Here is a 27,571-nt window from a genome sequence, read left to right as displayed (position 1 = left end):
GTGGGTCAACTGACATGCGCTAGAACGGGGCGATCGTGATTCCGCTCCCCAGGCACCTGAAGAAGTTCCATGCGAGCGCCAGCCAACAAACGTCTTGAAGTGCCGAACAACCCAACCAGCAGATCGGTACCGGAGCTTCTCTGCAGGCACACACGCTATCCGTTGTGATAGGATAAATCACAAGGCATCGAGTGGGCTGTCGATGTCGCGTGTCTTGACGATGCGAGCTTCTATTAATTTACTATAGGAGCCCTCTGCGTCCCAAGAAGACCCAACGCCTTGCGCAGAGACTGTACCTGGCCATGTCGTTACACATATACATAGCTCACAGTGGTGAGCAGATGCTGGCAGACCCAGTCTCTTTTGCTTCGTGGGTGTACCCCCCGCCTCCCTGGCCCAAACGGCAGCTAACAGTCAGGCAACCAGGCCAGATGCACTGCGCTCATGGATATCTCGGCATACGCAAATCCCCGTACAGCGGCAGATATTGATGACTGCAAAGGGGAAGAGTGTTAAGACTCAGAGCCTGGCTACAGAGGTGAGTCTCCCCTTCTTGGTTCCCTACAGTCCGTGCTAACTACAATAGAACGAGATCTTTGTATACGACAGGCAGAACGTGAGCGAACAGGCAAGCAACAGCACACCAGAAGAACCGTCACCGCCGTTATTCAAGTCGCAAGACCCTCCCGATGTCCTAGCAGACCGAAACAGCCTCCAGTCATGGAAGGATCTCTTCATGGCCCGCCGGTCATGGGCCCTCAATCTGGCCGCGCATTGCAACAGCATGGCCAAGTCGGTCGACGATTACCATATACGGATAGAGGTTATTCAGCGTGGCGTTGCTGTGGCCCTTGAGAACCTGAAAGCTCACGTCGGAAACTTGGAGCACAAGTTTCAGGATACACACCATTGGGCCAATGATCTTGTAAAAGATCAGCGGTCTGCACTCAAAGACTGGCAGCAAGCTTACAGCACCCTTGGTGAGATTCCTGCTAAGAGTGATTTCACATTTCTGCGACGGACGGCACAAAAGAAGTCAAAGGAACATCGTACGGGGACGCTACAGGACTATATCGAAGCGGAAGAATTACACAATGCCGTATCAGACGTTACTTCGCAATCCCAACGCTTTGCCCGACGTGTTGGTGACCTTGAGAAAGAAGTCCGTGACATTTCTTCCCAAGCAGGCTCATTAGGCAATGCTACGTCTAACAGTTCTGCCGACACTGTGGAACAGGCGCTCCTGGGAGAAATTGAAAAACATGCCAAGAAGATCACTGCGGATTACACATCCGTATTGTCTCTACCAAATGACCCTGGATCAATATCAAGTGCTTCTAAAGTAGCTCTGGTGCACACGAAAAAGATCCTTCCAAAGATGAGGGACTTGAGTCTCAGCTTGCGAGACACGCTAAATGCTGCCGCCAAGGGCCTTCACACGGCAATGAAGGATTCGTCAGGACAAATGCAAAAGATATCGTCTATAGAGCTGCGGTTAGCAAAGGTGCAGGCCGATATAGCAGAATTACAGGTTGAAACCGATGCATTTGACGTGCTGTGCCTTGTTTACCATCTGCCATCTATCTATGGTTCCATCCTGATTGAATCGGCTCGCCGCTATGAATGGACCGACAAGATAAAAACTGACTCTAGGGATATTGCGGAGGAACTAGCTATTTTCCGTGATGAGGAGCAGCGCAGAAGGAGAAAATGGGCAAAGCGCATGGGTGATTTTCTTAATTTAGCAGATGACAATGCTCCCTCTGTCGAAGTTAACATGCAGACTGCAAAGGATACTAGCTGGCCAGAGGTCTCTCGGACAGATATTGAGGAGTACATCGATCTGATTAGGAAGAAAGTGGATATGGATGACGCCGTTCAGGAATTGACGCAACTCTTTAAAGAACTGGATACCCCTAGCAGACAACAAAGACGGAGAACCAAAGCTTTCAAACAGGGAAGTCTATTTGAAATGGGTCGTAGCTCGTTCCTGTTACGCGACAATGATGTTGTTCGCAGCCTTCAGGAGGAAAAGTCCAAGATTGAGGAGAGATTGAAAGGCTCAGAAAGTCGTGTCCGGAGGTTAGAAGATCTTCTCCATCGCCAGAGCCATATTTCTCGCCCTGTCAGTGGGCAATTTGGACCAGATATACCTACGTCTCCCGCCTCCCCGCGGCTGGAGAATGCCCGTCTCGAAAACGCATCTAGAAGGTCTTCCATGTCCTCCAGGCGCATGTCGTCAAATCAACCTCAAGATGACAAGGCATTGATACAGCGTATTGTTGCGTTGGAAGCCGAGCTCGCTGTTGAACGTGATGCAATAACTAAAATGCAGCGAGAAACTAGCCTTGAGCGCCAGTCCAACGTCGACAAAATCGAGGAAGCTGAGCTTACCAAAAAGGATCTGATGAGAAATCTCGAAGCTAAGCAACGTGAATTTGAAGAAGAGCGGAGATTTTTGGAGTCAGAAAGCTCCAAATTCAAATCTAGGATTGACGAGCTTGAAGACGAACTGGATAGGGTTCTGGACTCTCATGACCATGAAAGACACGAGTTTGATGAAAAGATTGACTCACTTTACAAGGAACTTGAAACAGTCAGAGGGAAAGACAAAGAGGACGCCACTATGCAAGCCCGCCTTTCCGAGTTGGCCGACCAAAAGAAGGAACTCGAAGAGCAGCTTCAATCAACCCACAAGGAGCAAAAAGATCTAGTACAAGGCTTGCAATCCGCTTATCATAATGCTTCCAACTCTACGCCGCCGAATAACATAAGAGAACTCGTTGATGCCCTTTGTGTTGTTGTTGAAGGCTTAGCTATCCATTCGAAGGGCTCTGATGAAGCCTTAGCACGACTTGGAGAGGAAAATGACGAGATGAGCCAAAAAGTTGCTCAGTCCGAACAAGAAGCGAAGTCTGCAAGAGAAATTCTCGAGTCAGAGAAAGCAAACATACCCGGCCTTGAGAATAAGCTCAAAGATGCCAGTATTGAGCTTGAGAAAGCAAATGAAAGACTAAAGACGGAACAAGATAAGGTGGAATCGCTGAAGTCCGAGTTGGACTCTGAGAAGAACAAAACGCAGGCATCCGATAAGCGTGTTATGGAAGCAGAACGACAGGTCCTCGAGCTAAATGATCAAATAAAGCGCATGGAAGAAGACAAAAACTCAATTTCAGCAGAACTCTCGGAATGGAAACAGAGAGCTGAAGATGTCCACACAGATGGCAAGGCCTCCAGCTCGTGGTTCGATGCTAGAGGTACTCGTGCTGGCGATATGTCAGTAAAAGTCCATATACTTGTGGAACAACTGTCTCGCATCTTAGAGGAGCTCGGGTTTACGATTGTCTCCCAAAACAATTCGTTGACAATTCAGCGAACATCCAGGGTAATGAATGGTCTTTCTGTGGGGGAGAGCATGTCGTCTTCAACCTTGGTAGGCACCATCGCAGCACCAGATCATGTCCATTGGGCAAAAGCAGGAAATGAAAATGACGAATCGTCTCAATTCGCTTCGTTTATGGCAGCCATTGACCGGATGGATATATCCGCCTGCGGCGACGCAGTGATCAAAAGGGTCAAAGATATTGAAATTTTGGCCCGGAAATGGCAAAAGGAGGCCCGTGGATGCCGTGAAAAATATCACCGTGTCCAAAACGAAGCCCATGATAAGATCGCCTACCGATCTTTCAAAGAGGGAGACCTTGCACTCTTCCTTCCCACTCGCAACCAAGAAATTCGGTCATGGGCCGCCTTCAATGTGGGAGCACCTCACTATTTCCTTCGGGAACAAGAGGTTCATAAACTCCATACGCGGGATTGGCTCCTTGCTCGAATCACCAAGGTGCAGGAGAGGGTAGTCGACCTTTCGAAATCCATGAACGGGACAAATCAAGACCGTCTTTCAACGGGAGGAAATGATGGTGCATCCATTGAAGACGACAATCCTTTTGAGCTTTCGGATGGCTTACGATGGTACCTCCTAGATGCATCAGAGGAGAAACCACGAGCTCCCAGCACTCCAGGCCTCGGGAAGAGTACAGTTGCTTCTGCACACGTGGATGCAAAGGGGAGTATCCGGCTGAAACGAACGACTTATGGCGGAGGAGCTACTAAAACCCTATCAAAGAGCTTGGATAGCAGACGAAACAGTTCGGCATCAAGAAATGGGGCACCTATACCTACGCTTCAGCCAGCAACAACAAGTGAAACCGTAGTGCCATCAGACGTTGACCAAGGTGCGGAGAGCCGCAGGGAGGAGGCACAAATATTTAACGAGGTTCGCAGAGATCTGTTATCAGGTCCCTCACATGAATCAAGATAGATAAGAATGGCCTTTTCCTCTAATGAGGAAGGCAGTTCGTTTCGTCAGGAAACTGATTGTTATTCTTTCTTGCCGAAACATAGGTCAATAGTGGTCAAAGCCCAAATCCAGCAGCTGGTTCCCCTACAGCCACGGTCAGAAGTAAACCTAGTTTTCTTTCTGGTGCGAGTTCATCGCCATCGAGGTCCTCACCTTCGAAGCCACGGCCATGGGAGAGATTATTCTCGCTTGATTATCGATCAGATGCTTTCTCTTAGGGATTACATTGCCACATTCCAATACTCCCAATATGGTGTGAGTGCTCTTCCCCCTTTTGTGTAAGAATATTACCAGCTGACCATTTTCCTAGGCCTGAAATTTTTCACACCTTGATTTCCTTTCAATCTTAACCGCTTTTGCATCGCGCTTGTACCAATAGACCTTATACTGACTCCCGCATATACCCATGGTTGCCCTACGCATCTCACATACAACCGGTGTTTGAGCGTCTTTATGATGATACCCACCCTCTTGATACTTATTGTTGGATCTATCCTATTATTTATGTGCCTTTGGAGGGTTAAAAGAATACGTTAAATTTACTGGTTTTCTTACTGTTTGCTTTTCACTGCCTTAATTTCCCCTTATCCCTTTACTGTATTCTGAGTATTGCGGATGATAATCAATGCCTAGTATATTGTCTATACGTGAATAATGTATCTACTCACTTTGGTTATGTCTCACACCTAATACGCATCAATACTCGATATGTCAAATAAATGGCGCATTGTGAGGAAGTTTTGGCCCGCTCTAATTGACCAAAAGCAAAAAAAAAGGCGCATACCTTCCCAGTCTTTACATAGCACCTATCTAAAACCGGAAAGGCCTGTTTTCGTAGCTAGGGCGGTAGGGTATTTTTTAGCAGGCCTATTCACACCTATACTATTTATCTGTCCTTATACTAGGTGTGGCAAGGGCATCTAGTGAGGTAAAGACATTGATATATGGAAATATAAGATAAATCATGTATACCAAGACACTCTATGCATTAAGTATTAGGTCAAAGGGAAATATGTAACTGGTATCCTTGTATCTGGACCGGTCAATAGATGTAGGTATAAAACTCGTTGATTATGCAAACCGGTGCGCTTCTGGGTATCATAAATAGAATTAAAGTACGTTCAAAATATAATCCATTAATCTGCTGCATTTCCCTCGGAGTCTTTGGAAGTTTCTCCGGAAGGTAAAAGAGTCTCTAGGCCGCCCAAAAACTTATCGGCCCTCTTTTTAGCTCTAAGCTCTTCGATCTTCTTTCTCCTTTCTTGCTTCGCTTTCTCTCTCGCCTCTTTCTTCATAGCTGCCTGATCCCTCTCAAGCGTCGTTTCGCTTCTGGAAGCCATAAGTTCCTCCATTTCCTTCTTTCGTATTTCTTCATCTTGTGAAAATGCATAGAATCCAGTTCCACGGGTTCTAACTTCTCCTTCGGCATTGTAGTGCGTTTCAGGCGGCGGTGTAGGGCTCTTATCTCGTTTCTTTGCAAGATTCGACATTTGAGCTGTGACATTTTCATCCGGGTTGAATGCTGCAGCTTGAATAGCTGAGCCGTATATGACGTTTGAAGGACGAGACGGGCGAGCAGCTACTGGGACACGGCTTGGTTTGATACTCCGCTCAATCGCTTCGTCGTCCAGGTCAGATCGCTCCTGCTGGGCTTGTCGGTTCTGTTGAGCCTCTGCCGCCTCTGCCTTTGTGCCTGTTCTTGTCCGGCCAAATTCGTCTTCATATTCAACGAATGTATTTTCGTCGTCTACTGCGTCCTTGGTATCTGTTTTCGATGCTCTGCTCTCCGCCCATTTCCTATCAAAGTTAACAAGGCTATGCTTATCCGCTCGCCGTACAGATGAAAATCGATCGTCGGGCTGCTCTGCCTCATCGCTATCACTGTCTCCCTGGGCCAGGTATTCTCCTTGCTGAAGCTCATCATATAATCTTGTCTTCTCTAGCATTTTTCTCTTGGACCGGTTAAGAACTGCGTCGTCGACCTCGCCGATATCTACGCCTCGTTTATGGATCTGGAGTGCCGCATTATCGCTGGATATATCAGCTGCTGCTCGTTTTTCTGCACCTTTATTGTGTACGGAGAATATATCTGGTTTTTGAGATTTTCTGGCTCGGCCACGAGAAACAGTCGAACTCGATGCACTCTCAACACTGGAACTGGGAGCTTTAGATTCCTTTGCTATTAGTGAGGAAAGATGGGTAGTGAAGGCGAGCGTAGAGGAGGACGCGAGATCTTTCTTGGATGCTTCCGATTTCTGTCGACGTATGCCATATAATGATTGTGACGAAGACATGATTACGTCTTATATATCAGGGGAATAGGAATATGGATATTACTCTTATAAGAAAGCTGATGATGGAAGTTGAAGAAGTCAAAAGAGCCGAAGCTCAAATAAAGTTCATTAACTAAGCATTGCCAAGCTTTCTTATCTTATCTTGATCACATCACCGAAGGCCGAAAGCACGAGCCCCTCCGAGGGGAAAACTCACAAAAACAACAACGAAAACAGTCATTTCTTCCTTAAGTTTACCTACCATATCAGCAGACAACAGAATTCGTCTTCATCTCTAATTATGTCGGCCAAAGCAATTTACATTGGTGTCGTTGGTAAGCCGGCGTTATGGACACTTCAATACTTTTATATCTAATCTTACTCACCATTGTATGACTTATATAGGTGTTGGTGGCGTTGGAAGCCACTTTCTCTCACAGCTATCCAAGCTACCAAATGCACCATCCCTTGTCCTCATTGCCCGATCTTCACAGACGCTCACTTCTCCAGCGCCTTCATACCCAGCCATTCCCCCGGCAGACTGGCAGTCGGCCTTCTCCTCTAGCTCATTCACCAAATCCGAAGCCTGGTCTCCAGAACAGATAGCCACCTATCTCTCCGGAGTGCCAGGACGAGCAATCCTAGTCGACAACACATCTGATCCCACCATTGCCAATTCCTACCCCCTCTTCACTAGCAAGGGCATCAGCATCGTCACGCCTAACAAGAAGGCGTTCTCATCCTCCTTGAAGCTATGGAAGGATATATTCTCGACTGCTGCTGCCAGTAATGCATTGGTTTACCATGAAAGCACCGTGGGCGCCGGATTGCCTGTTCTTTCAACCCTGCGTGATCTAGTCAACACCGGCGACAAAGTGACTCGTATCGAAGGTGTCTTTTCAGGAACTTTGTCCTTCCTATTCAACCAATTCTCTGCAGCTTCTCCCGCGGCGGCTGGCGAGAAGAAGAAATGGAGCGAAGTTGTTAGTAAGGCCAAGGAGCTGGGATATACCGAGCCTGACCCCCGAGACGACTTAAACGGAATGGATGTTGCGCGTAAATTGACTATTCTGGCTCGAATTGCTGGATTGGAAGTCGAGAGCCCAGAGTCGTTCCCCATCGAGAGCTTGATTCCAGCTGAGCTCGCGAGCCTGGAAGCCGGTCCTAAGGGGACCGAAGAGTTTATGCGTCGCCTGCCTGACTTTGATGGAAAGATGGAGGATCTTCAAAAGGATGCGGAAGCTTCTGGGAAGGTGCTGCGATATGTGGGTAGCATTGATGTTCCCGGGAAGGAAGTCAAGGTTGGCTTGCAAAGCTTCGATAAGGATAGTGCCATGGCGGGGCTCAAGGGGAGCGACAACATTATCAGCTTCTACACAGAACGATACGGCAAACTCCCACTTATTGTCCAGGGTGGCGGTGCTGGCGGAGCCGTTACTGCTATGGGAGTCATGTCTGATTTGATTAAAGTACTTGAGAGACTGAGATAGGGGTAGGGTAGAGAGACGCCGGACAGTCAACAAGTTACAGCGGTCTTCTTTTGACCATCAGCTTTGCTTCCGGATCACACAGCATCTCGAACCCTACTTCGACAATCTTTGGCTCGCGGTCTCCTGCTATTTTCACATCGTAGTTTAGCAATATATTTGCCAATGCGACTTTGAGCTCGTTTGCAGCAAAAAATCTACCAGGACAAATCGGCTTCCCAACGCCGAATGCAAAATGGTCTTGACTTGTGGATACCAAAGCCGCGGCTCCATTTCCATCTTGTCGTAGCCGAAGGAACCTATATCCATCGTAAACAGCTGGGTTTGGATAGATTTCCGGATCCCACATCGCGGAAGAATCAACAGCGACGTTGGTTCCTTTGGATAACTTCATCCCGCTGGGGAGAATGACGTCCCGAAGAGCTTTGCGTTCAAGGTTGACTTTCACCGGTATATCATTAGAAACCATGTCCCGTCAATCAAACAGGTGTGGTTATCAGGGACAAAGAAAACGCAAGCCTTACCTAGCATACCGGGTTTCAGCCGCTGACTCTCTTTAATGACACTGTCAAGGATCTGCATCTTGAACAATCCAGCTGTCGTCCATCCATGCTGGCTCACCGCCTCCTCGACTTCATCCCGAATAGGCTGCACAAGGTCTAGATGCATGCATATGTCTAACAAGGTCTGCTTTAGCAGCTCAGTCGTGGTATGCAATGCAGCAACTGCAAACGCCAGCTGTGCCGCAGCTTGGTCAAACGGTCGTCCTGCAGCAACATCCACAAGCCACTGGAAGGTATCATCGGAGCCTGTGCGCTTCTGGATGATTGGATGTAGTATCTTCCGTGCCTGACGGACCTGCGCTTGGCATTTTCTGCACTCGGGGAGCAGCCAGCGGGCTAGGGGGTGGAGGAAAGAAGGGTATGAGCGTAGTGCTCTGACGCTCATGAAGGTGTTGATGGTGTATGTTATGATGAGGTTCTGCCATTCCGGGTTTCGAGATAGATCAGACCCAGAGAAGATAGCAGAGGACATTCGGGCAACGAACTTGACTGCGTTCTGGGACCAGTCAACGGTATGCCAGTCTAAGAGAAACGGTAAGCAGATGTAGTTGAGTTGGTACGTACGGAGTAAATAGGGGCACTACTTGCCTTGATCATTGCCCCAGACATCCTCTAACGACTCGATGATATGCTCCTGCATCAACTTGCATTCTACTCTGTGTAAGACAGCTTCCTGTCATAGATCAACTAAAAGGAAAAAGAAAACCTTTACTTACGGCTACTCTGATTGAGTTTCTTTTTTGTGACGTCGATAATGATATGTCTGGGATCGGTAATCATCCCAATCCCTTCCATGCCCGGGTATCCTGCAAAATATTCCTTAGATGGGGCCTCATGTCAGTTTCCTTTTTTCCAGCTGCCTTAAAGAATGGCCTTACATGGTGAACAAGAGCCTGGTGATCCAGGTCCAGGCAGCCCTTTAGCCATTCTATATAAGTTGGTGGAAGTATCACTCTGGACCCAAGGGCCGTGATAATCCTAAATGGCCCATTGAACTAATTCTCAATCAGCCTAACAGCTTCTTTCTCTAGAGGCTGGTCAACTAGTTGATGTGTCTGGTATATACTTTTCTGGCACCCTCTTTGATCAGGCTTCTCGAGTTCAAAAGATATTGCTGGTGAGCCTTCTTCAGGCCCCAGTCCCAAGGGTATAAGTTGATGGTGGGTATCTCATCTGCTGTAGTGTTGCTATACGACCAGCCGCACAAGATGACAGCAAACGCGATAATGAATGCGAGTGAGACGGTCACCACATAGTCGTCTCCTTCGGCGATGAGCATGGTAATGCGACTCCAAGCTAGTTATCTCTATCGGCTTTGTTTGTTGATACCCCCTAGCTAGTTAGTTTATTCCGAGGTACTTGTAAGCACGTCGTATATATAAAAATAATTAAGGTATTCGTCATGATGAGCCATCCAACCAATTTAGCTATTACGCGTTCTATTAATAATAATAACGATAACAATAACACGAGTCTTTTACTAATAATCCTTAAGTATCCAAAGCGGAACTCCCATGTAACGACAAGCTAGTAAGTATACACCTGTGGCAAGCTCCCTTGACATGTACTTGCATTGATGTCAAAAGTAGCCGATCCACAAGGGAGACATCTTCCTGCTTCTTGCTTCTTGTCAGCCAGCCAGCTTATCATCACTGTGACACTGAAGTGAGACTGCCAACCCTCTTCTTCAGCTTGCAGTCAAAAAAGCCTTGAAGCTCTTCATCCAAGGACTCCGTCCTCCCTCTTTCATTCTGTTACTTTTTGTTGTCTGAGAGAGAAAAGGAAGGACGAGTAGAAGATGACATAATCAGTTATATAAACACGTGACCGTTACATAATATCAAGGATGAGAAAGAGAGTTGAAGTTGACCTTCCTCCGTTGACAAAGAGGACGGAGTCAGAGTACGGGAGGCTGGTATGTAATTTATGGATAGTACTGCAGTAATTATGGGTGGTCTGCTCGCTGGCTGTGGTCTTGTCTCTCTTTCTGACTTACTTTTCGACTTACGTGTCCAAGGGCTGGTGGGTGGTACTCCGTTAACCTCGGGATCTTCTCGTTAGTGGTAATTCAGGTATCAGGACCGACCAAGTAAGGCAAGTGTAAGAGTAAGGGAAGCAAGGTCAAGCAAGTTAAGAGTCGTACTATGGGCGGAGGGTGCTGCATGGTGTGTTATGGTGTTATACGTATGTATGGTATGGTGTGTGTGAGAGCAGCAAGAGAGAGGTGTGTGTGTGTGTGTGCGGTGGACGAGTTACAGTTACAGGAGGCCAGCGGCCAGAGGGACCCCCCGTCCCCCGACCTTCTTCTGACCCGAACTACTGCGGGCGATCGGGGCTGGCCGGCGTTTCGAAACGAGGCAGGCCAACCCAGGTCGTCCAGGTCGAGCATGGCTGCGTGATGTGACGGTGATGGGCGAGGTCGAGCTGTGTACGAAGACGCGTGAGAAGACAGCTGATCCTGATCCATCACATCAACCCCCTTCGTACTATGTGTATCCTGTATCATGTATCATGTATCCTGCATCTAGTGGTTATTATAAGGCGTGGGTTAGGCGCTGTATCAGCGGTATGGGGATGTACCACCTTAGCTGAGACGAGCGAGCAAGTATCTTTTTTCTTACAAGCCTCGTCCTGTCGCCCCCAGACGGCGCAGGCTGTAACCTGCCGTATCATGCCGTATGGAAACACCCCCTTACGCTGCCTCTGCCTGCTGCTGCCCGCCAAGCTGCATGTGAAGCTGCTGTATCTTACCATACCGTACGTGACCTTACCCCTACCTGTGGCCCCCCCTACCTACGTAGCCCTGCCCTGCCCTGCCCACCTCCTATCGTACCTTACCTGACCTTACCTTACCTTACCTTCGCATCCTGTCTGGGCCCGGCGAGACAGACCGTAAAAGCAGCGTAAAAAAAAGCGTAAGCAAGCGTACGGTAAGCCTGAAAACAGAGACAGACCAGAGCGACGAAGGGAAAGCCAGCCCAGGCCGCCCGCCCACCCGCACTTCTCTTTTTCCTTTGCTTTCCCTTGCCTGCCCCTGCCGCTGCCCTTTCGCCCTCGCCCACCTCGCCCGCCTCTCGCTCTCGCTCTCTCTCTCTTCCCTCTCACCTCTCACTCTCACACTCACTCACTCACTCTCTCACCTCACCTCTTCTCACCAAAACTTCTTCCCATACAAAAACCACCACCCACCAAAAAAAGGCTCGTCCATACTAACTGCGCTTCCCACCACCACCCTTTTTATATACACTCGCACCACCACTCCCATTTTATACACCACCGTCCATCAAGAAGAGGACGCTCAAGGTAAGCTTGCTTCTCTTCCTGCCATCTTTGCGACTTCACCTTCAGCCCTTTTTTTGCTCTCTCTCGCTCGCTCGCTTGCTTGCTTGCTCTACACGATCTATATAGATCTATACCATGCACCAAACTTCTGCCTGCACGCAATTCCATCGTCGCAAGTTCTGCTGCTCTCTGTAGCCTGCCTGATCGCTCTCGTCACGTCTGTTTTCTTCTCTTTTATTGTTATTCTCGCCTTCTGTTTTTTCTCCAGGCTGTGTTTTTCCCTCCCAGCCCAGCTCCGCAGCAGAACAGACTCAGCTACTACTGCTGCTACTACCGCTGCTGCTGCTGCTGCTCTGCTTGACTACACGGTCAAACAGCGCGTCTGCTGGTGTGAAAACACGTCGCATTCTCGTTCTCTTCACTCTTGTCGCTTTCTCGAGCTCATTCTCACTTCGTTTTTGACGTGCTTTGGACGCGACTTGGCCTGCTTTTTCTTCTCTCCCCGCTCCCTTCTTCCTCTTCTTCTTCAACCTCTTCTTCCTTGCGCATCAACCACCACAAGCACCTCGACGAACTCGACTAACAGACAGCGTCAATCCCAGGCTCTCAAGTCACCAATATAAAGACTAAAACAGTCAAGATGCCTAAGGAGAAGTCCACTACCCGCAAGACCAAGCGCGGTGTCGAGAAGAAGAAGAAGGGTAAGCTCGTCTCGTCTCTCCTCTCGCCATCTCTCTCTTTCCAGGCAACAATGGCTAACAGACGGACGGGTAGACCCCAATGCCCCAAAGCGTGGTCTCTCTGCCTACATGATCTTTGCCAACGAGCAGCGTGCTAGTGTCCGCGAGGAGAACCCAAGCATCACCTTCGGTAGGTCATCCATTTCCCATCAAGCAAGAGAAAAGAGAGAAGAAAAAACTAACTTGTCCGTTGTAGGCCAAGTTGGTAAGGTCCTCGGAGAGCGATGGAAGGCCTTGACCGACAAGCAGCGAAAACCCTATGAGGAGAAGGCTGCCACCGACAAGCAGAGATACGAAGACGAGAAGGCCGCATACAACGTAAGTCTTCCTTCCCCCCTCCTGCTTTCTCGTATAACCAGACTAACATAAACCAGTCTCGCCTCGAAGAAGAAGAGTCCTCTTAAAGCAAAGAAGAGAGAAAGCAGACATGAAGATGAAAAGACAGCTTTCTCCATAGTTGCTCTTTCAAAGACCCGGTCGTCTCTCCTGTACTGCTGCTGGTGCTTGCTTGCTGGTTATGTCCTCTGTATCTGTTATACCGTTTAATCGCTCTCTGTGTCTCGTCGAAGGTTTTTTCCCTTGTCTCTTTTTCTTTTCCTCTTTCCTTTCATTCAAACGGCTTTTCTCTTCTGGGACGGACGGTATCGATGGGGGTTTCATGGTTCCAAAGCTATTATGTATTTTCATCACATCCCACCTTGAGTGTTCCCCCCTACCTTGCTGGCTTCTTCCTCTTCCACTAAGCATCGCCTCGCCGTCGGTGCTTCGGCTTCGTTTTCTCTCTCTCCATCTCTCTTATGTCTTCCATTCCTTTTTTTACCTTTTAAGGTCAAGTGTAGTAGGGGGTCTTGCTTCTTTTCCTGTAACTCGCTCACGAATTGTATCACGTATTCTCCGGGGGATTTCTCTGTCTGCCTGCCATCTTCCAGTCGTCTTCTCGTCACTCACTGCCAGGGAGCAGCGCCAACATCAAACGTCAACACTCTCCCTTGGTCAGGTAACCTAACACCACCGCCGTCGAGGAGGAAGAGAGAAGGGGAAGAGAAAAGGCGGAAAAAAGGCAACGAGGGAGTTTTAACACGTCGCCTTTCACGTGACTATCATGACTAAGCTGACAACTCACACCTGCAGCCTTGACCATGTGATCGCCGTTTTGGGCCGTCAAGGCGACTTCATCCTTTTTTTTGCTTCTGCGGCTCAACGACAAACGGTCCAACTCACATACTCGCAATACGGATGTACAGACACCACAGCGACATAGATACCCTGAAGATGCTGACGAGAGCCTGACGATAGGACAGGGGCGAGAGAGCCAGGCCCTGGTGGTGATTAACTTTGTGTTTATATAAGGCCGCGGGCTGCCCTGGGTGGTGGGTGGTTCTTAGCCTCCTAGTTGACTAGTGGAATATATACCCTTGACACCGTACTTACAGCGGTGTGCTGCACTTTTTTACTTATCCAGACGACTCTCTTTGACTCTTTGACTCTTTCTCTCTCTCTCTCTCTCTCCTGTCACTCTTTAACAACTATAGCCGACATATAACTATATACCTCCCACAAAGATTTATCCTCGCTCCTCGCTTGGGATAGTTAGTTGCTTGCTCCATAACATGCTTCAAGGCTAGGCATGCCCAACCAATACCCAAAATGAACCTTCTCGACATAGCAAAGTCATGCGAGGACATCGCTCGGGGAGTCTCCAGCTTCCTCCCCCATGTCCCAACAGCCTCAGTCGATATATCCGCTGTCGTAGCAGAGCTCTACGGCATCGGTGCTACTCTTCGCTCCATAGATGGCACCCACAAAACCCCCGCTCGTCGCCAGAATTTTACCCATATAGCTACTGACCTGGAGCTCGTCGTGCGGGCCAGTCTCAGGCAGACGCTGCGGGATATCTATGAGTCGTTGAGTCGTATGAATCAGGCCATCCATATCACTAATCTGCATAATGCGGCGGCGGCGGCGGCCGGGACGCCCATCGCGGACACTATTGCCGCGTTGCATAAGCGGACTTGGGACGGGCTGTGGCAATACTTTTATACCCAGGCTGGTTATTCGTTGCATCTTCGGTTGAAGTATTATAAGCAGATGCTAGAGGAGATGTCCGCCATTGTGCAGGGGTGAGTTGTTATTTTTATCTTTATTTCTTATTCTTATTTTTGTTTCATTTTATTTCGTTGTGTGTACGGTTTAAATGTACGTACTTATACTCTTATAGAGAACTTGCGGATGAGGTTATGCTAGCTAGCTGTCGAGCGGCAATAACGACATTGCGTGTAATCCAGGACAGACAGGTTGCCATTCAAGCCCAGCAGCAATCCCAGCAGCAACATCAGCAACATCACCTCTTTCAACAACAGCACCAGATGCCAGGACAATTCCCACAACATCCCTCATTCCATCACGCTGCTGCTGCTCCACCACCACCACCACCACCACCTCCTCCTCCTCCCCCTCCCCCTCCCCCACCTGCTCCCCCTGCTCCTGCAGTCCCGGGTGTTGCGCCGGTTATGATGCCTCGTGCAGTAAGCCCCGACGATACGTTGGTGCATATCATGGAACCTCCAAAGGCACCGAAGCCACCAAAACGGAAATCGTCGATGAAAAAGGCTGGTTCCTTTGAGCGACAGAGGCCGAACAGAAAAGGGCATCAGGACTCAATTCACTGGTCCAACCCGACTAGCCCCAAGTCCCCTGTTGATTCAAGTAGTGACACCATGTCATTGATTTCCAACAGCTTTAAACACTGGGCTATGAAAGTCTACGGTTCAGTCTCTACTTCAACTCCGTTACGGTCCACAGGAGATATGTACGATTACCTCCTTTCTATCTAGCGGCTGCTTTCCTTTTTAGCGGTACTCTCCAACTAATAAACCCTTGGCTAGGACAAAGTGTTACGGTGAAAGTATGCCCGAGGTGAAGGCTCACTTGGACAAGGGATACATCGAACTACTGCAGCTGTAGGCCAACCCCTTTTTAACCTGCAACCTCACAGCTTAGGGAATAGTTTAACTCACAGATGGTAATGATCGTAGGAAATTCCCCGGTAGGCCACAGGTCACCTTCTCCTTTTATCTGCGGGACAGGGACCACCGAGTGAGAGTTTTGTGTAAAGTCAAGTCAGAAAAACGGACGGTGTATAGCAGCACCGTCGTTACATCACTGATTATCTGTCGAGAAGGATCATGTCTCATGCTCTGTCACCCGTCCAACGATGGTGAAGGCCCTATTGCATGGGCAAATCTGCAATTCAGCACGCTCGAGTGTATGCTTCTCACCATCGTTTGATCCATTGTTTAATGATTTTGCTAACCTGCATTTATAGACATGGTTTTGTTCTTCTGTACGTTCGTCGCCTTACGCGGGCAGGACTCGTCCGACCCCGTCTCCCGCATCAAGGATTACAAACTGGACGGCGAAGAGCTTTTTTTCTCAGGGTATAATCCACTGCTCCCTTTTCCTTCTCCACAGCCCCGAGTTACTAACGCTGTACAACCATGCAGCGAGACAATAGATAACCATTACATCCACGCTTTACACATATACGTTGATAGTAGCACAGGGGCCGCCCGTTTGCATGCAACTGTTCTCCACGGCGAACTGAAACAGTAAGTTAATATGATATAGGCCGGTACGTCAGACCTTCCTGCATATGCTAACTACGATTAGTGTTCCCGTATGGACCGCCTTTATTCACCAGTACATGGAACGGCCTCGGTCATGGATGCGACATGTCGAACAGGAGGTGATATACCTTACTGAGCTACAGCCTACCGTATTCATCAACTCAGACGAATACAAACCCTCTACAACATCACGAGGAGAACATGTTATAACCTTTACCTCGCGGGAAGGTATGATGGCTATCTTATTTCACTCTGCCGGTCTGGGTCTAACAATGCACAATACTATAGACGCCGATGAGTTCATTAAATCCATCAACGATATTTCGCACATCCTTCGTAAAAAGAGATGAACAGTAACAATATGGCACTACTTGGAATATCTCCCCGAACGAACGGATGCCAACGATGACACGATCTACGAATTCTTACGGCTCTCTGCTCAATTATTCTGCTTATATCTATGTCTTATGTACCCCCATATACCAACCATTTTGGAACCACTACCACATTCTTACAACTACACGCAAACATCTTGATCCCTTCACTCGTCTTGCTAGCTATGCATCTTTGAGCAAGCGTCTAAGCATGTTGTGTGTTTAGGAGTTAGCTGGCTTTGACTCTTTATCTATTCACCTACTTACTCACCTGTTTTGTAATGTCAGTTTTGTTAGCGTCGTTACTCTACTTCTACTTGATTCTTCTTTTTTGGTACTTTGTGCTAACTGGCTGCTCCTTGCGTCTTCTTCTGGTTTAACGGCCGGCTACTTGAATTATTTGACACCCTAGGCGGCCATTCCTCTGAATATGATGCTTAGTTTTAACTATTCCCTTATCAATTGCCGCGCCTAGTGGTGATTTATTATCTATCTGTTCAACAGCCTACCTTTCATAATACCAAAAGCATTGCCAAATGAGCGCTGTGGTGTAAATACGCATATTATCGCAATATCCAGCTGCACGCTCTTGTACAAATGTTTGCATACAATTAGGCTAAGCTAGTTATCAATTCAAACCCCTCCTTTTGCCACTAAGAAACAACGATATACCAATTGTCGGCACAAGCCTCCATAATAACATGGCCCGTGACATTCTCTTGATAATATACAACAGATCGTTATTCAAAGCTCACTGGGCCATCTATGTCCCTAGTCTCGCAGAACCAGGCGTTGGCAAAAAGATCCACGTCTATGGAGACGTCTTAAACGGCTTCACACTCCAATTCCTGAGAAACTATGCTTTGAAGTCAGAGACCCTGGCCCATCAGGAGGTGCTTATACAACAAGTCAAGGATGAGTTTGTGCTCGACGGCCCTGGAGGAGAAGAGTGCTCTGATATCCTTGCCTCGGATCGAATTGAAGAAGTTGCCTTGTCGGTGGCAGCACCGTGGCCGAGTCTGAACTCTGCCAGTGCCAACAGTGGTGTAAGTAGGCTTTCCCCTTTCTACTCGGATGGGTTTATGAGCTGACCGATAGCCATGTTATGTTGGTAGCCACCTACGAGCAAGGCACAGCTTAAAGATTGTCAGAGCTGGGTAGTCGATGTTGTGGCGGCTCTTGTTGATCAAGGGATCATGTCTGAAGAGGCGAACGATGTGGTTCGAGATGCTCCAAAGCATTGAGCATCGGTAGTTCGATCAATGATATATCTTATACAGGCAGGAATTCATGTCTCGTTATTTTACAGATACCTCTACAGTGTAACACCCTCCATGCCACCGATATCTTTCCAGAACTGGTCAAAATCTACACCCTCCTTCTCAAAAAGCTCCTTAACCTCTATCATGGCATTTCTTTGCCTTTCTGAAGTGAACCCTCCAGGCTGGGTACTTTCGTACTGAATGATTTCCACCCAGCGGTAGAACAAGTCTTCCTTGCCCATGCCTGTAAGCTTCTCCTTAAATGCAATGATCCTGTCTCGTGCGGCGGGTGGTAGCGTCTCTCCCGAGGCGGCAACAGCTTCATGCTCGACCCTCCATATCAGCCAGCCCTTGGACGGACCGCCATGTACAAGAACAGCAGTGTGAAAGTCTTCCAGCTTCGCCTTCTCCGATTCAACCAGTTTATGGGCATTGATCATCGCACCACAGTCGATATCCCAGTCAGCGTCCATAAGGAGGTATCCCGTCTTTTGTAAGCGAAATGGAAGAATAGCAGGTATAACTCTGTCCTTCATCGCAGCTTCATCGTCTCTAATCCAGGTTCCAGGCTGTAGTGACTCGCTCCATTCTCGGCTCTGGCGGACAATGATTTCCTGGGACTGGAATCCAACAGCTAGCCTCCAGCGGATAGGACCAAGGAAGAAACGCACAGGCCACGGCAAGAAGATGGTTGCCAAAATGTAGTCCAGTAGAAAATTGAGTGTTCTCCAGGCCAGTGTACTGGATAAAAAGCCCCAGCTAGCTGACGCTGTGTCTATCTTGGCCGGACTGGCCCCGCCCATAATCGCAGTGAATATGTCTGGATACATATGTAGGCCGGTATATATCCTGTATAGGATGAAAGCAACTATGACAATATTTATGGAAAGTGGAACGAGAAATATCTGTCGTTTAAAACTGGGGGGATGAGTATCGATATGGACGAGGTATATGCGATTGGTAGATAGGGGTTCAAGGAAGCCTTTTAGAGAAGATGGCGTTTGTGTGAACGCTGCAGGAACATCAAAGGAATCCGATTTCGAAGGTGCCTTTGCCGAGGAGTCTGACGGCGCAAATGCCCTTGCTTTGGATGCTCGTTTGGCATTCTTCGCCATTGTGAGGTTATATGGAGTCCTTCAATTGGTGTTATCACGAGCAACTCCGATGTATATCCCCCCTTCCAGAGCCCCAATCTCAGTATTTCCCAGGGTCGGGCCGGGAACCACAAGTTTCTGAAGACAAAGGGCGTTCAATTCAAGCAGCAGCAAAAGGTCCAACCTGTCGCTCGAGCGTCCGTCTGCTGTTTATCAAAATGTGTCTCCTTGGTGGACTTTTTGCTTCAACTCTTTCGAACTTTTTGGGAGCTCGAGACGCGCTAGTCTGCTTCGGGTAAACTCGTTCACCAACACGCGATCTCACGTCAAGCCAAAAGAAACGCAGAAAAGGCAATCAAGAAGTAAATAAAAGGACGACAACTCTGCAGATTTACTTATATTTGGTCATTTCTCTTTCTTTTTGACAGAGATAAGGCGGCTGGCTGCTACAATGCGGAGGATATATTTCGATTAACTAGCTGCACGAACAAGCGATGTCTACTACTGCTCAGAACCATCGCGTCGGTGGCTACGAACCTCTGCCGGCATGGTATAGAAACCGTAACAACAGACCACTCGAAGCTACTGCCTCGTCGCGAAGAGCTACGGTGGGCATGCGGGACGGACGAGAATCCAGAATCACGTTTAGTAAGACCAGAACCTTGACAGGCGCATTCGAAGCTGCTGAATATCCCCGCCATACAGCAAGAGCTAATAGCGGAGAAGAGGACGAAGAAGCACCGAGATATGACAGAGCAGGAAGGGAGAGAAATGGGACTGCCACGTCGCCCAAGTTTACCCGGTCGAATCTGTCATCGCGAGAACTGCTGGAACCGTACAGGATGATAAACGACGCGGATAACTTTGTTGATCTGGCGGCGCAGGAAGATCAAGTGCGAAGAGACCAAGGCTCACCGAGTCCAGCGGCGAGGAACCGTCGAACATTTGACCGGAATGATGAAAATATTTACGATATCGATCTCGACTTCCTAGACGATGTGAGTGACGATGACCTTAGGATGAAGCTGACACAGCACGCGTTGGACGAGCGGCGGTTAAAGCGCGCCACTAAGAGTACCAACGGACCGATATTCAGTAGGGCAAAGGATACGGATCTCCGGACCGCTTTGTCTATGGAGAATCTTCAGCGTCATGAGGCGGAAAAGAAGGAAGAGGACATGGAGCACCCGGAACCGGATATGGACGACCATGTCGAGCCTGCTGTGAACATTCCTACTACATGGGGATCTCGGGGAAGACGGTCAAGGGAATGGCTGGACGGAGTGGTCACGACTACTAATGGAGTCGATAACAAGCAGAGTGAGGACGATATCCGGCTACCGGTTGCGGAATGGGGGGGGAACGACTTTGACTTTACTGCTGGGTCACTACGGGTGTCCGACAGCCCTCCAGTAAAGGCCCCCAAAGACAGGCAGGATAATAGTTTCAGGGCACAATTCTCTATGTCCGCCGCCCAAGACAGACAGGTTCAAGACGCCGACACGGCCAGACTTGACCGCAGACCAGACACCGGCTCATCTACACACTCTTACGGCACGAGCGAGAAACCTAGACTTGCAAGTGGCCGGGGAAGCTCCAGCCAGCTTCTTCGGAAGCTGACGAGGAGGAGTTCTAGTCCTGTCAAGACTCCAGAACAGCAACGAATTGCAGCGAAGACACCCCTAACGGCCAAAACCCCAGTTGTTACTGGAGCCTGGATTGACACTCCGGTCACGGAACGAAAGACGCCCTATATAGAGGCTATTAAAAAGGAAGAGCAGGAGCCAGAGATACAGCCCAAACCAGTAGAAGAAATGCCAAAACAAGGAAAAGCCACTAGTATTGACAAACCTGAGCAAACGACTGCACAACGCCGGAAATCCACATCTCGGCATGTGCCATTGAAAGAACCGAAGCTTCCCAAAAGTGCCTTGGAATCGATTCTCGAGAAAGAAAGATCGGGAGACTATAGCCTTATTCTTGGAGAAAATACCCTCGACTCTCTGAAGGATATCCTCGAGGACAAGGCACTTAGTGAGAAACCAGGAGTTGGGCAAACCAAAATAGAGCCATCACGCTCTTTTCACGTTGACACAGATGAAGAAACCATTGATCGGGTCAATTCGAAACTGGAATCACTCCTTCATAACATAAGCGAGGCCAGAGCTGGTTTGTCCAATCTTGAACACCAGGCAGAAGAAACGATCTCCCGGCCCAACCCAACTGGCTCGAAGAATAAAAACTCAAGAATAAAACATCACAACCACTCTACAGCTCCCTGTGAAGCATGCGGTCTGTATGGTGACGGCCGCCTATACCTTGCTCTCCCCAGCCGCCGTTTCTGGAAGCGGATTGGCCTGGTCCTCTTGATATTTTTCACTTGGTGGATTGCCGAGCTGGCTATGTGCGATTACTACTGTCACCCCTTATACGCATCCAAATGTGAGCGTAATTGTCTGGATCCTAATGCGCCACGATACCCGTTTGTTATTCCTACAATGTTATGGCGTTGGTCCCATCTATCTGTTGTCCTGTCACCGTTATGGACTGTTTTGGTTGCACTGTTCCGCTTTACCGCGCAACTGTTTGGTTTTTGGGACGGGTTTGTTGAAAGCCCAGGTTCGGTATACAAGCCACAGAGCTATGGACATCACCAGTCTCCCATATCTCCCGTTTACCAGCCGAGTGCTGCGGTGTACGACCAGAGTGACAGTATGCAGGGTGATGAATATTTATAGCTTAGCGTTTTTGTCATGCATACGGTGTATTATTCCTTTTTCCCTTACTTATTTTTCTGGTACTATTTCAGGTCAGGCTGGGCCCAGTATTTTATTCTGGATTTGCCTGGGGTTTTGGGGACATAGAATACCGGTTTATATATAAAAATGGATTACTTCATTTGAATGTCGTAGTAGTCTGACTATTAAGGTTATCAGGCAGTAAGTAGTGTTTATTAGATGTATGGTTCGTTATTCGTTCGTAGACTGTAAATAGATTCTTCGTGGTCCGTTGCTTTCTGCTGAGACGGCTTGTGCTGTATATCGAAATGACAGATGGCTCGAGTTGAATAACCAACGTGAATAGAAATAGAGGAAGCTCAGGCATAGGATCCAGTGCCTGTCCAGTTAGAATGAATGCGAGAAGGTACTCAGGAATCCAGTTCCTGTTCCTTCCATGCCTTCTGCAGCACATGCTCGCCATCAACACGCCAGTCTCTGCCGGCCTTGATCAGGTTTTCTACCTCGCCATCCGTTAGGGTACCAATCTCGCCAATGTGGTGAATATCAGTCTTTGTCAAGCCGTGGTTGAGGAATTGGGCTTCTCCATATCCCTTTACACGGTCATGCACTACATCAAGGCAGAATTTGGCCCAGCTCTTGAGACAGTGCTGGGACTGAATAACACCGGGAGTAAGCAAAGCAAAACAATGCGGCATTCCTTCGTACCGCTCAAAGACAACGTTGACGCCGTCTTGATGAGCCTTTCTTGCCATGTATACACCGTCGTCATGCAAGAGCTCTTCGCCTACGGCAATGTACATTGGTGGACATCCCTTCCAGATCCCCTTCGGACTGACGGCTGGCGATGTAAGCGGATGAGCCATCATGTTCGCATTCGAGTACAAGTCTACTCGTGGCGGTGCCGTAGGCCACAAATGGTCTGGAGGGAAAGGCAGTGGGGTATATACTGTGCCGGGCTTCTGTGGTGGTGGAGGAATGTAGTCGTACTTTGCGTTCCCAAAGGTAGACGGTAGCGAACGAGTAGTATCGCACCAAGGACTGGTCATTGCGATGCCAGCGGGAAGATCCAGGGGTACGTCTTTGCCATGGAATCGAATTGTCTTGGATGGGATGATCTCTCGTAGTGTCAGGAGGACCTGGAGCAGTCCCAGGCAGAGACCACCACCGGCAGAGTCTCCGGCGATTACTATCTTCTCAGCTGGTACAGCTTCATAGGGAGCACCTTCAGCGGGCGAGAGAAGTGAGAGGTATGCCACCAACGCATCCAGGAGGCCAGCTGGGAATGGATGCTCTGGACACAGTCTATATCGTAAAGAAAAGCAGCGAGAACGGCTGAGCTGAGCCAGGGCTGTTGTCGTAGGGCGATGAGTGCAAGGGTCCATCATACTGACTCGTTAGTATCAATTGCTTATAGATCCATGGTGTGTGTGGTTAGGGCTTACTGGTATGCGCCGCCATGGGCGTAGAAGATAGTCATATCCTCCTCCACGTCCTCCATCAGGCGCTCGTACTTGTCTGCATCCGAGATGTCAGGAATCGGCGTGTCCTCGCTGGCGCCCTTTCTGTATCCCGTCCACTCTGCCTCGACGGCGCGCACATCAGGCACATCGAACGTCTCTCCTCCCTCGCCACGGTGTCTGATTGCCTTTACCAGCGCATCGAGCACATCGTCCTCTGCCGGCTTGGGCACCGTCACGTTCGAAATCCACATGTAGCCCTTGACCGTCGAGTCCGTCAACCTGACTTCGGCCATCTTCGAGACAGAGTCCTCCAGGGTGAGAAACGAGCGCACAAAGGTGACCAGCAGCTCCATCTGCACGCCCACTCTGTCCTGCACCGGCGAGAGCTGCAGCAACCGCCGGATTGCAGTGACCAGCACGAGTGGGATGCGTACCAGGTACTGCCTGATCAGGGTCAGGTTCAGGCTCGCCATGGCAGCGGTTGTTCGTATCCGTTCTTACTGTCGTGTGCACAATAGCTGGATAGAGTGCATGAAGGATTAAGCGATCTTGCGAGAGGGCGAAGAGCAGTTAAGAGGAAGATGGGCCTTTTAACTCAGTCAAGGGTGGGATCCCTTAGCTATATAAAGGGACAGATTATGGCCTGCGGCGAGGTGGTGATTCCTGCACAGGGGAGAATTTTTTTACTCCGTACGCCGTCCTCGCGTCTTTGATATGAGGAACAAACGAAAGGGCACGTCTTTAGCTCAAGCCACAAACGGGTCGTCTCGCCTTCTTGTCCCTTGTCTTCTTTTTCTCTTGGGGAGGCCGAGTAATAACGTGGAAGCCTGGCTCTATCTAAGGCCCGTCCCCCCTGTATGATGCAACCGGACGGCATTGGTGGAGGTGTCAGAAACGCCGCCACCTGAAGAAGCAATATATGGACCCTACATATTCACATGCAAGCAGACATCAGACATCTATTTAAGCACTGCAGTGACAGGTTTTCCGTTGATGGTGGTGAGTAGAGAATATAAATGCATTGGAAATACCTAGAGCCCCTGTAACGCCGGATATGTATGTAACTAATGGAGAGCGGCTGTTATAACTACAAAAGGAAAAATGTAAAAGGGGGTGTCGTCAACGATCCCCATGGTAAGGCTCGATATTATGGTTAGGGCTTCGAAGATGTTTTCGATACGTCTCTTCCTCCTCCTCCTTCAGCCCATACCCAGACGGATCCCGTCTCTTTAGGAAGTGCTGCACTCTTTCGTCCACGGATTCCAGTTCCGAGACCGTCTGGTGCCTTCGACCTTCCAGAAAGCGGCTACACTCTCGGTTAACTTGCTTAACCCGTTCGTCAACGAGGCTTGAGTATTTCCCTATGCTCACGGCCTGGGCTACTCCTCCAAAGATGGCTAGTAGAACGAAGAGCGAGGCGAACGTTTCATGCGAGGCGCCTGTAGACTGCTGTTGCTTCTGGTACTTCCCGCCACTTTGGCCATGATATTGCTCCCAGTCCTCCCAGCTTGCGTTCCTGAAGATGGTAGGGTCTACCTTTCTCCGTCGAGAGTAATATGCGTCCATAGCACTCTTCGCCGTCGGTCCCTGGGTACCAAACAGCTCCTCTCTATGGAACCAGCCCCGGCCAAACTTGTCATATTCACTCCTCTTCGTAGGGTTCGACAACAATTCATGAGCAGCTACCAGCAGCCGGTACCGCTGCAGTCTCACTGACTCTGGCAGATCTTTGCAGAGGGGGTGGCCGTTACAGTGTCCGTCCGGATGGTAGATCTTGACGAGTTGGTAGAACCGCCTTTTCGAGTAGGGCGCATTCCGTTCCAGCCGGAACAAGTCGTAAGGGGTAAAGGAAGGGGACGCCGGCCATGACAGGTCATCTTCAGACCCTTTCACGCCATCAGAGCCTGGCCCGTGTACATGAGCAAAACGCTTCGATTGTCGCCTATATGCCGGCTGCTCGGGGCGGGCAAGCGGGGAGTGCGGGCTGAGGGTCTGTAGGCCGCCGCATGAGCAAAGAAGCGTCGATTTCCTCAGCATCGGCACGATTCGGCAAGCATTTCAATCTCTCCTAGGCTCGTTAGATAGATTGGACAGCACACGAACATCGGCGGCCTTGGGGGCTCGTCAGCGTGCGCCAGTTAATATGTATTATACCCCGTACAGTACTTGTCTTTGCTGCGCAATGCAGAAGTTCGCTCTAAAGCTTCGTTTGAGCGTGTGACTGCTTAGTCATCTCTCACCTTGCGGCTGTTCGGCAAATTAGGTCATGCTTACTTAAGATTTTACATGATCAAGACAACGCGCCGACATGTTTGGCCAATTAAAAAGATTATTACTAATTCTCGAGTATGAGCTTGTTTGAAACTTCTTATTGGTCAAATTGAATTTAGTTAATAAAATATTTGGCCAATGAAAAATAGTCGAATCTGCAGTTCTCAAATGTTAATAATTCAGTTACCGATGGGACGGGACTGACGTTTGCTTTATTTACGGCTTGCTAGGAAAAGATTCGCCAGCTTTTCGCACGCTCTTCTTCTACAGAAGGACGCCGGATAAGCTCCCAAGCGATGCCTAGACACGAAGATAACCATCGATCCCGCCGACATAGATCTCGGTCCGTATCTTCACACTCCCGTGAGGACCGAGGGAGAGCCAAAGCTCGCAGCTCCAGATCACAGAGACACCGGTCCTTGAGCCCCGACGGTAGAAAGCGCTCCAGGAGCCCACAAGGACGAAAATCACACCGTTATAGGAGCCGGTCAGTGGAATCAAGCGAGGCATCACATAACCGAAAACACCGTTCTCGAGAGCCACGTCGACGAAGTCATGACCGTGGGCGAAGAGAGCAGGATGGACATCGATCACGCAGGCACCGCGAGGGCAGGGAACGCTCCGCTTCTCCCGCCCGGAGATCACATAGGCGTAGTCCTTCGCCTCAGGTAGGCAGACGATCTGATAAACCGCTCCCTTCCCAGCAGGATGCGTTTTCGAAGACACCCCGAGACGGATCTGGCCAGGCAACGCCGGTGGGCGAGCAAGAGAAAGAGAAAGCCAATTACGGGAACACAGGCCGTCTAGCAGCTGATACCAACACTGTTAGGTCCGGTGATGGGTCCACCGCTATTATTTTAAAATACAATGAGCCTCCAGAGGCCAGAAAACCTCCAGCCAAAGATGCATGGCGGCTATACATCTTCAAGGACGATAATCTGCTGGAAACAATCGAGCTGGGAGATCGGAGCTGCTGGCTGGTTGGAAAGGAAAAGCTAGTTGCAGATTTGCCTATCGATCACCCAAGCTGCTCCAAGCAGCATGCAGCTATTCAATTCAGATACGTCGAAAAACGAAATGACTTTGGAGATCGAGATGGTAGAGTCAGGCCATACCTAATTGATTTGGAGAGCGCAAACGGGACTACTGTTAATGGAGATCCAGCCCCGGCCAGACGATACATGGAACTTATGGATAAGGATGTTTTGAAATTTGGACTAAGTACAAGGGAATATGTGCTTCTCCTCCCGCCTCCTAGCTGATCGGCCAAAAACTTATGCCCTTTCCACTGTCAAAAAGGAATATATGGAGTAGACAACACTGATTCATGTAGGTGGCATAGTTTGTTCCCCAGTTTACCACCATACCATACGAGGAAATATCAACTTTTCCCGCAGATGGCACTATGCTTTACCAGAGAATTCTTGCTCCGTCTCAGCGGCCTTCTTAGCCGCTTCATCAGCTACATCTGATACTTTTCTGCTCGTCTTTTTGGCTGCATCTTGGGCTTCACGTTCCGCATCCTTGGCCGTTGATCCCATGGTGTTCTTTATTTTGTTCGTTGCGGCTTCTACACAGCGACTTCTGTCAGCCTGGATCTGATACGCCCACGTGTGAATAATCTTCTGAAAACGTACCTCCTTTCTCAATTCCCTTAACAGCAGCATCCGAAACGAGTCTATCAGCTGCCTTTAGGGTATCCTTCGTCGCCTCGATAGGACCCTTTTGGTGATACGGTGACGTCGAGAACAAGGCTCGGCTCAACTGAGTCCTTCCGGTGAGGGCTATGGAAGGCTTGATGTACCTTGAGTTGGCAATAGCAGCTCTAGTGACAAAAGACATATTGGATAGAATTTGTTTCTGAGTGTCTATTCGTGGAGTAGATGTTAGCCACCATGGTCCGTCCTAGGCCTTGAATTGAGTAGGAGACTTAACTTACTCAAATGTTGATGTACTAATAAAACTATGATCGTGAATAAGAAGTAGAATCAATCCCCAGAGAGAGACATCTACTTGTCCCTTATATACTTCGTTCTGT

The 27,571-nt window shown here is 49.0% G+C and overlaps 13 protein-coding genes across 13 annotated transcripts; 7 read left to right on the top strand and 6 right to left on the bottom strand.

The window, feature by feature from the left end:
- Positions 1 to 302: 302 nt before the first annotated feature.
- Positions 303 to 4,321, top strand: MGYG_02641 (Atg11p; the record flags this gene model as incomplete). The annotated part of the gene is made up of 3 exons (XM_003175063.1): positions 303 to 370; positions 427 to 538; positions 587 to 4,321. 3 exons carry the CDS (start codon positions 303 to 305, stop codon positions 4,319 to 4,321), a joined length of 3,915 nt encoding a protein of 1,304 aa, XP_003175111.1.
- A 1,175-nt stretch (positions 4,322 to 5,496) lies between these two features.
- Positions 5,497 to 6,654, bottom strand: MGYG_02640 (hypothetical protein; the record flags this gene model as incomplete). The annotated part of the gene is made up of 1 exon (XM_003175062.1): positions 5,497 to 6,654. One exon carries the CDS (start codon positions 6,652 to 6,654, stop codon positions 5,497 to 5,499), a length of 1,158 nt encoding a protein of 385 aa, XP_003175110.1.
- Positions 6,655 to 6,934: 280 nt separating this feature from the next.
- MGYG_02639 (homoserine dehydrogenase) lies at positions 6,935 to 8,123 on the top strand (the record flags this gene model as incomplete). The annotated part of the gene is made up of 2 exons (XM_003175061.1): positions 6,935 to 6,968; positions 7,039 to 8,123. The coding sequence occupies 2 exons, from the start codon at positions 6,935 to 6,937 to the stop codon at positions 8,121 to 8,123; spliced, it is 1,119 nt and encodes a 372-aa protein (XP_003175109.1).
- A 34-nt stretch (positions 8,124 to 8,157) lies between these two features.
- On the bottom strand, positions 8,158 to 9,962 carry MGYG_02638 (ent-kaurene oxidase; the record flags this gene model as incomplete). The annotated part of the gene is made up of 6 exons (XM_003175060.1): positions 8,158 to 8,561; positions 8,645 to 9,205; positions 9,272 to 9,337; positions 9,400 to 9,502; positions 9,562 to 9,678; positions 9,750 to 9,962. 6 exons carry the CDS (start codon positions 9,960 to 9,962, stop codon positions 8,158 to 8,160), a joined length of 1,464 nt encoding a protein of 487 aa, XP_003175108.1.
- A 2,643-nt stretch (positions 9,963 to 12,605) lies between these two features.
- Positions 12,606 to 13,109, top strand: MGYG_02637 (non-histone chromosomal protein 6; the record flags this gene model as incomplete). The annotated part of the gene is made up of 4 exons (XM_003175059.1): positions 12,606 to 12,666; positions 12,740 to 12,835; positions 12,902 to 13,023; positions 13,080 to 13,109. 4 exons carry the CDS (start codon positions 12,606 to 12,608, stop codon positions 13,107 to 13,109), a joined length of 309 nt encoding a protein of 102 aa, XP_003175107.1.
- Positions 13,110 to 14,352: 1,243 nt separating this feature from the next.
- Positions 14,353 to 16,681, top strand: MGYG_02636 (hypothetical protein; the record flags this gene model as incomplete). Its single annotated transcript, XM_003175058.1, has 8 exons — positions 14,353 to 14,825; positions 14,924 to 15,514; positions 15,591 to 15,665; positions 15,741 to 15,970; positions 16,031 to 16,142; positions 16,209 to 16,313; positions 16,375 to 16,559; positions 16,620 to 16,681. The coding sequence occupies 8 exons, from the start codon at positions 14,353 to 14,355 to the stop codon at positions 16,679 to 16,681; spliced, it is 1,833 nt and encodes a 610-aa protein (XP_003175106.1).
- Positions 16,682 to 17,406: 725 nt separating this feature from the next.
- On the top strand, positions 17,407 to 17,949 carry MGYG_02635 (hypothetical protein; the record flags this gene model as incomplete). Its single annotated transcript, XM_003175057.1, has 2 exons — positions 17,407 to 17,751; positions 17,821 to 17,949. The coding sequence occupies 2 exons, from the start codon at positions 17,407 to 17,409 to the stop codon at positions 17,947 to 17,949; spliced, it is 474 nt and encodes a 157-aa protein (XP_003175105.1).
- A 71-nt stretch (positions 17,950 to 18,020) lies between these two features.
- Positions 18,021 to 19,082, bottom strand: MGYG_02634 (hypothetical protein; the record flags this gene model as incomplete). Its single annotated transcript, XM_003175056.1, has 1 exon — positions 18,021 to 19,082. The coding sequence occupies one exon, from the start codon at positions 19,080 to 19,082 to the stop codon at positions 18,021 to 18,023; it is 1,062 nt and encodes a 353-aa protein (XP_003175104.1).
- Positions 19,083 to 19,555: 473 nt separating this feature from the next.
- On the top strand, positions 19,556 to 21,799 carry MGYG_02633 (hypothetical protein; the record flags this gene model as incomplete). Its single annotated transcript, XM_003175055.1, has 1 exon — positions 19,556 to 21,799. One exon carries the CDS (start codon positions 19,556 to 19,558, stop codon positions 21,797 to 21,799), a length of 2,244 nt encoding a protein of 747 aa, XP_003175103.1.
- A 410-nt stretch (positions 21,800 to 22,209) lies between these two features.
- Positions 22,210 to 23,735, bottom strand: MGYG_02632 (hypothetical protein; the record flags this gene model as incomplete). The annotated part of the gene is made up of 2 exons (XM_003175054.1): positions 22,210 to 23,188; positions 23,245 to 23,735. The coding sequence occupies 2 exons, from the start codon at positions 23,733 to 23,735 to the stop codon at positions 22,210 to 22,212; spliced, it is 1,470 nt and encodes a 489-aa protein (XP_003175102.1).
- Positions 23,736 to 24,381: 646 nt separating this feature from the next.
- MGYG_02631 (hypothetical protein) lies at positions 24,382 to 25,299 on the bottom strand (the record flags this gene model as incomplete). Its single annotated transcript, XM_003175053.1, has 1 exon — positions 24,382 to 25,299. The coding sequence occupies one exon, from the start codon at positions 25,297 to 25,299 to the stop codon at positions 24,382 to 24,384; it is 918 nt and encodes a 305-aa protein (XP_003175101.1).
- Positions 25,300 to 25,829: 530 nt separating this feature from the next.
- On the top strand, positions 25,830 to 26,795 carry MGYG_02630 (smad nuclear-interacting protein 1; the record flags this gene model as incomplete). Its single annotated transcript, XM_003175052.1, has 1 exon — positions 25,830 to 26,795. The coding sequence occupies one exon, from the start codon at positions 25,830 to 25,832 to the stop codon at positions 26,793 to 26,795; it is 966 nt and encodes a 321-aa protein (XP_003175100.1).
- A 141-nt stretch (positions 26,796 to 26,936) lies between these two features.
- On the bottom strand, positions 26,937 to 27,375 carry MGYG_02629 (hypothetical protein; the record flags this gene model as incomplete). Its single annotated transcript, XM_003175051.1, has 2 exons — positions 26,937 to 27,103; positions 27,171 to 27,375. The coding sequence occupies 2 exons, from the start codon at positions 27,373 to 27,375 to the stop codon at positions 26,937 to 26,939; spliced, it is 372 nt and encodes a 123-aa protein (XP_003175099.1).
- Between the last annotated feature and the right edge of the window lie 196 nt (positions 27,376 to 27,571).

The sequence above is a fragment of the Nannizzia gypsea genome, genomic scaffold, assembly GCF_000150975.2.
Source record: "Nannizzia gypsea CBS 118893 supercont1.2 genomic scaffold, whole genome shotgun sequence".
Lineage (NCBI taxonomy): Eukaryota > Fungi > Ascomycota > Eurotiomycetes > Onygenales > Arthrodermataceae > Nannizzia > Nannizzia gypsea.
The sequence above is the reverse complement of the archived record's forward strand: the minus strand, read 5'-3'. Positions and strand labels throughout refer to the sequence as shown.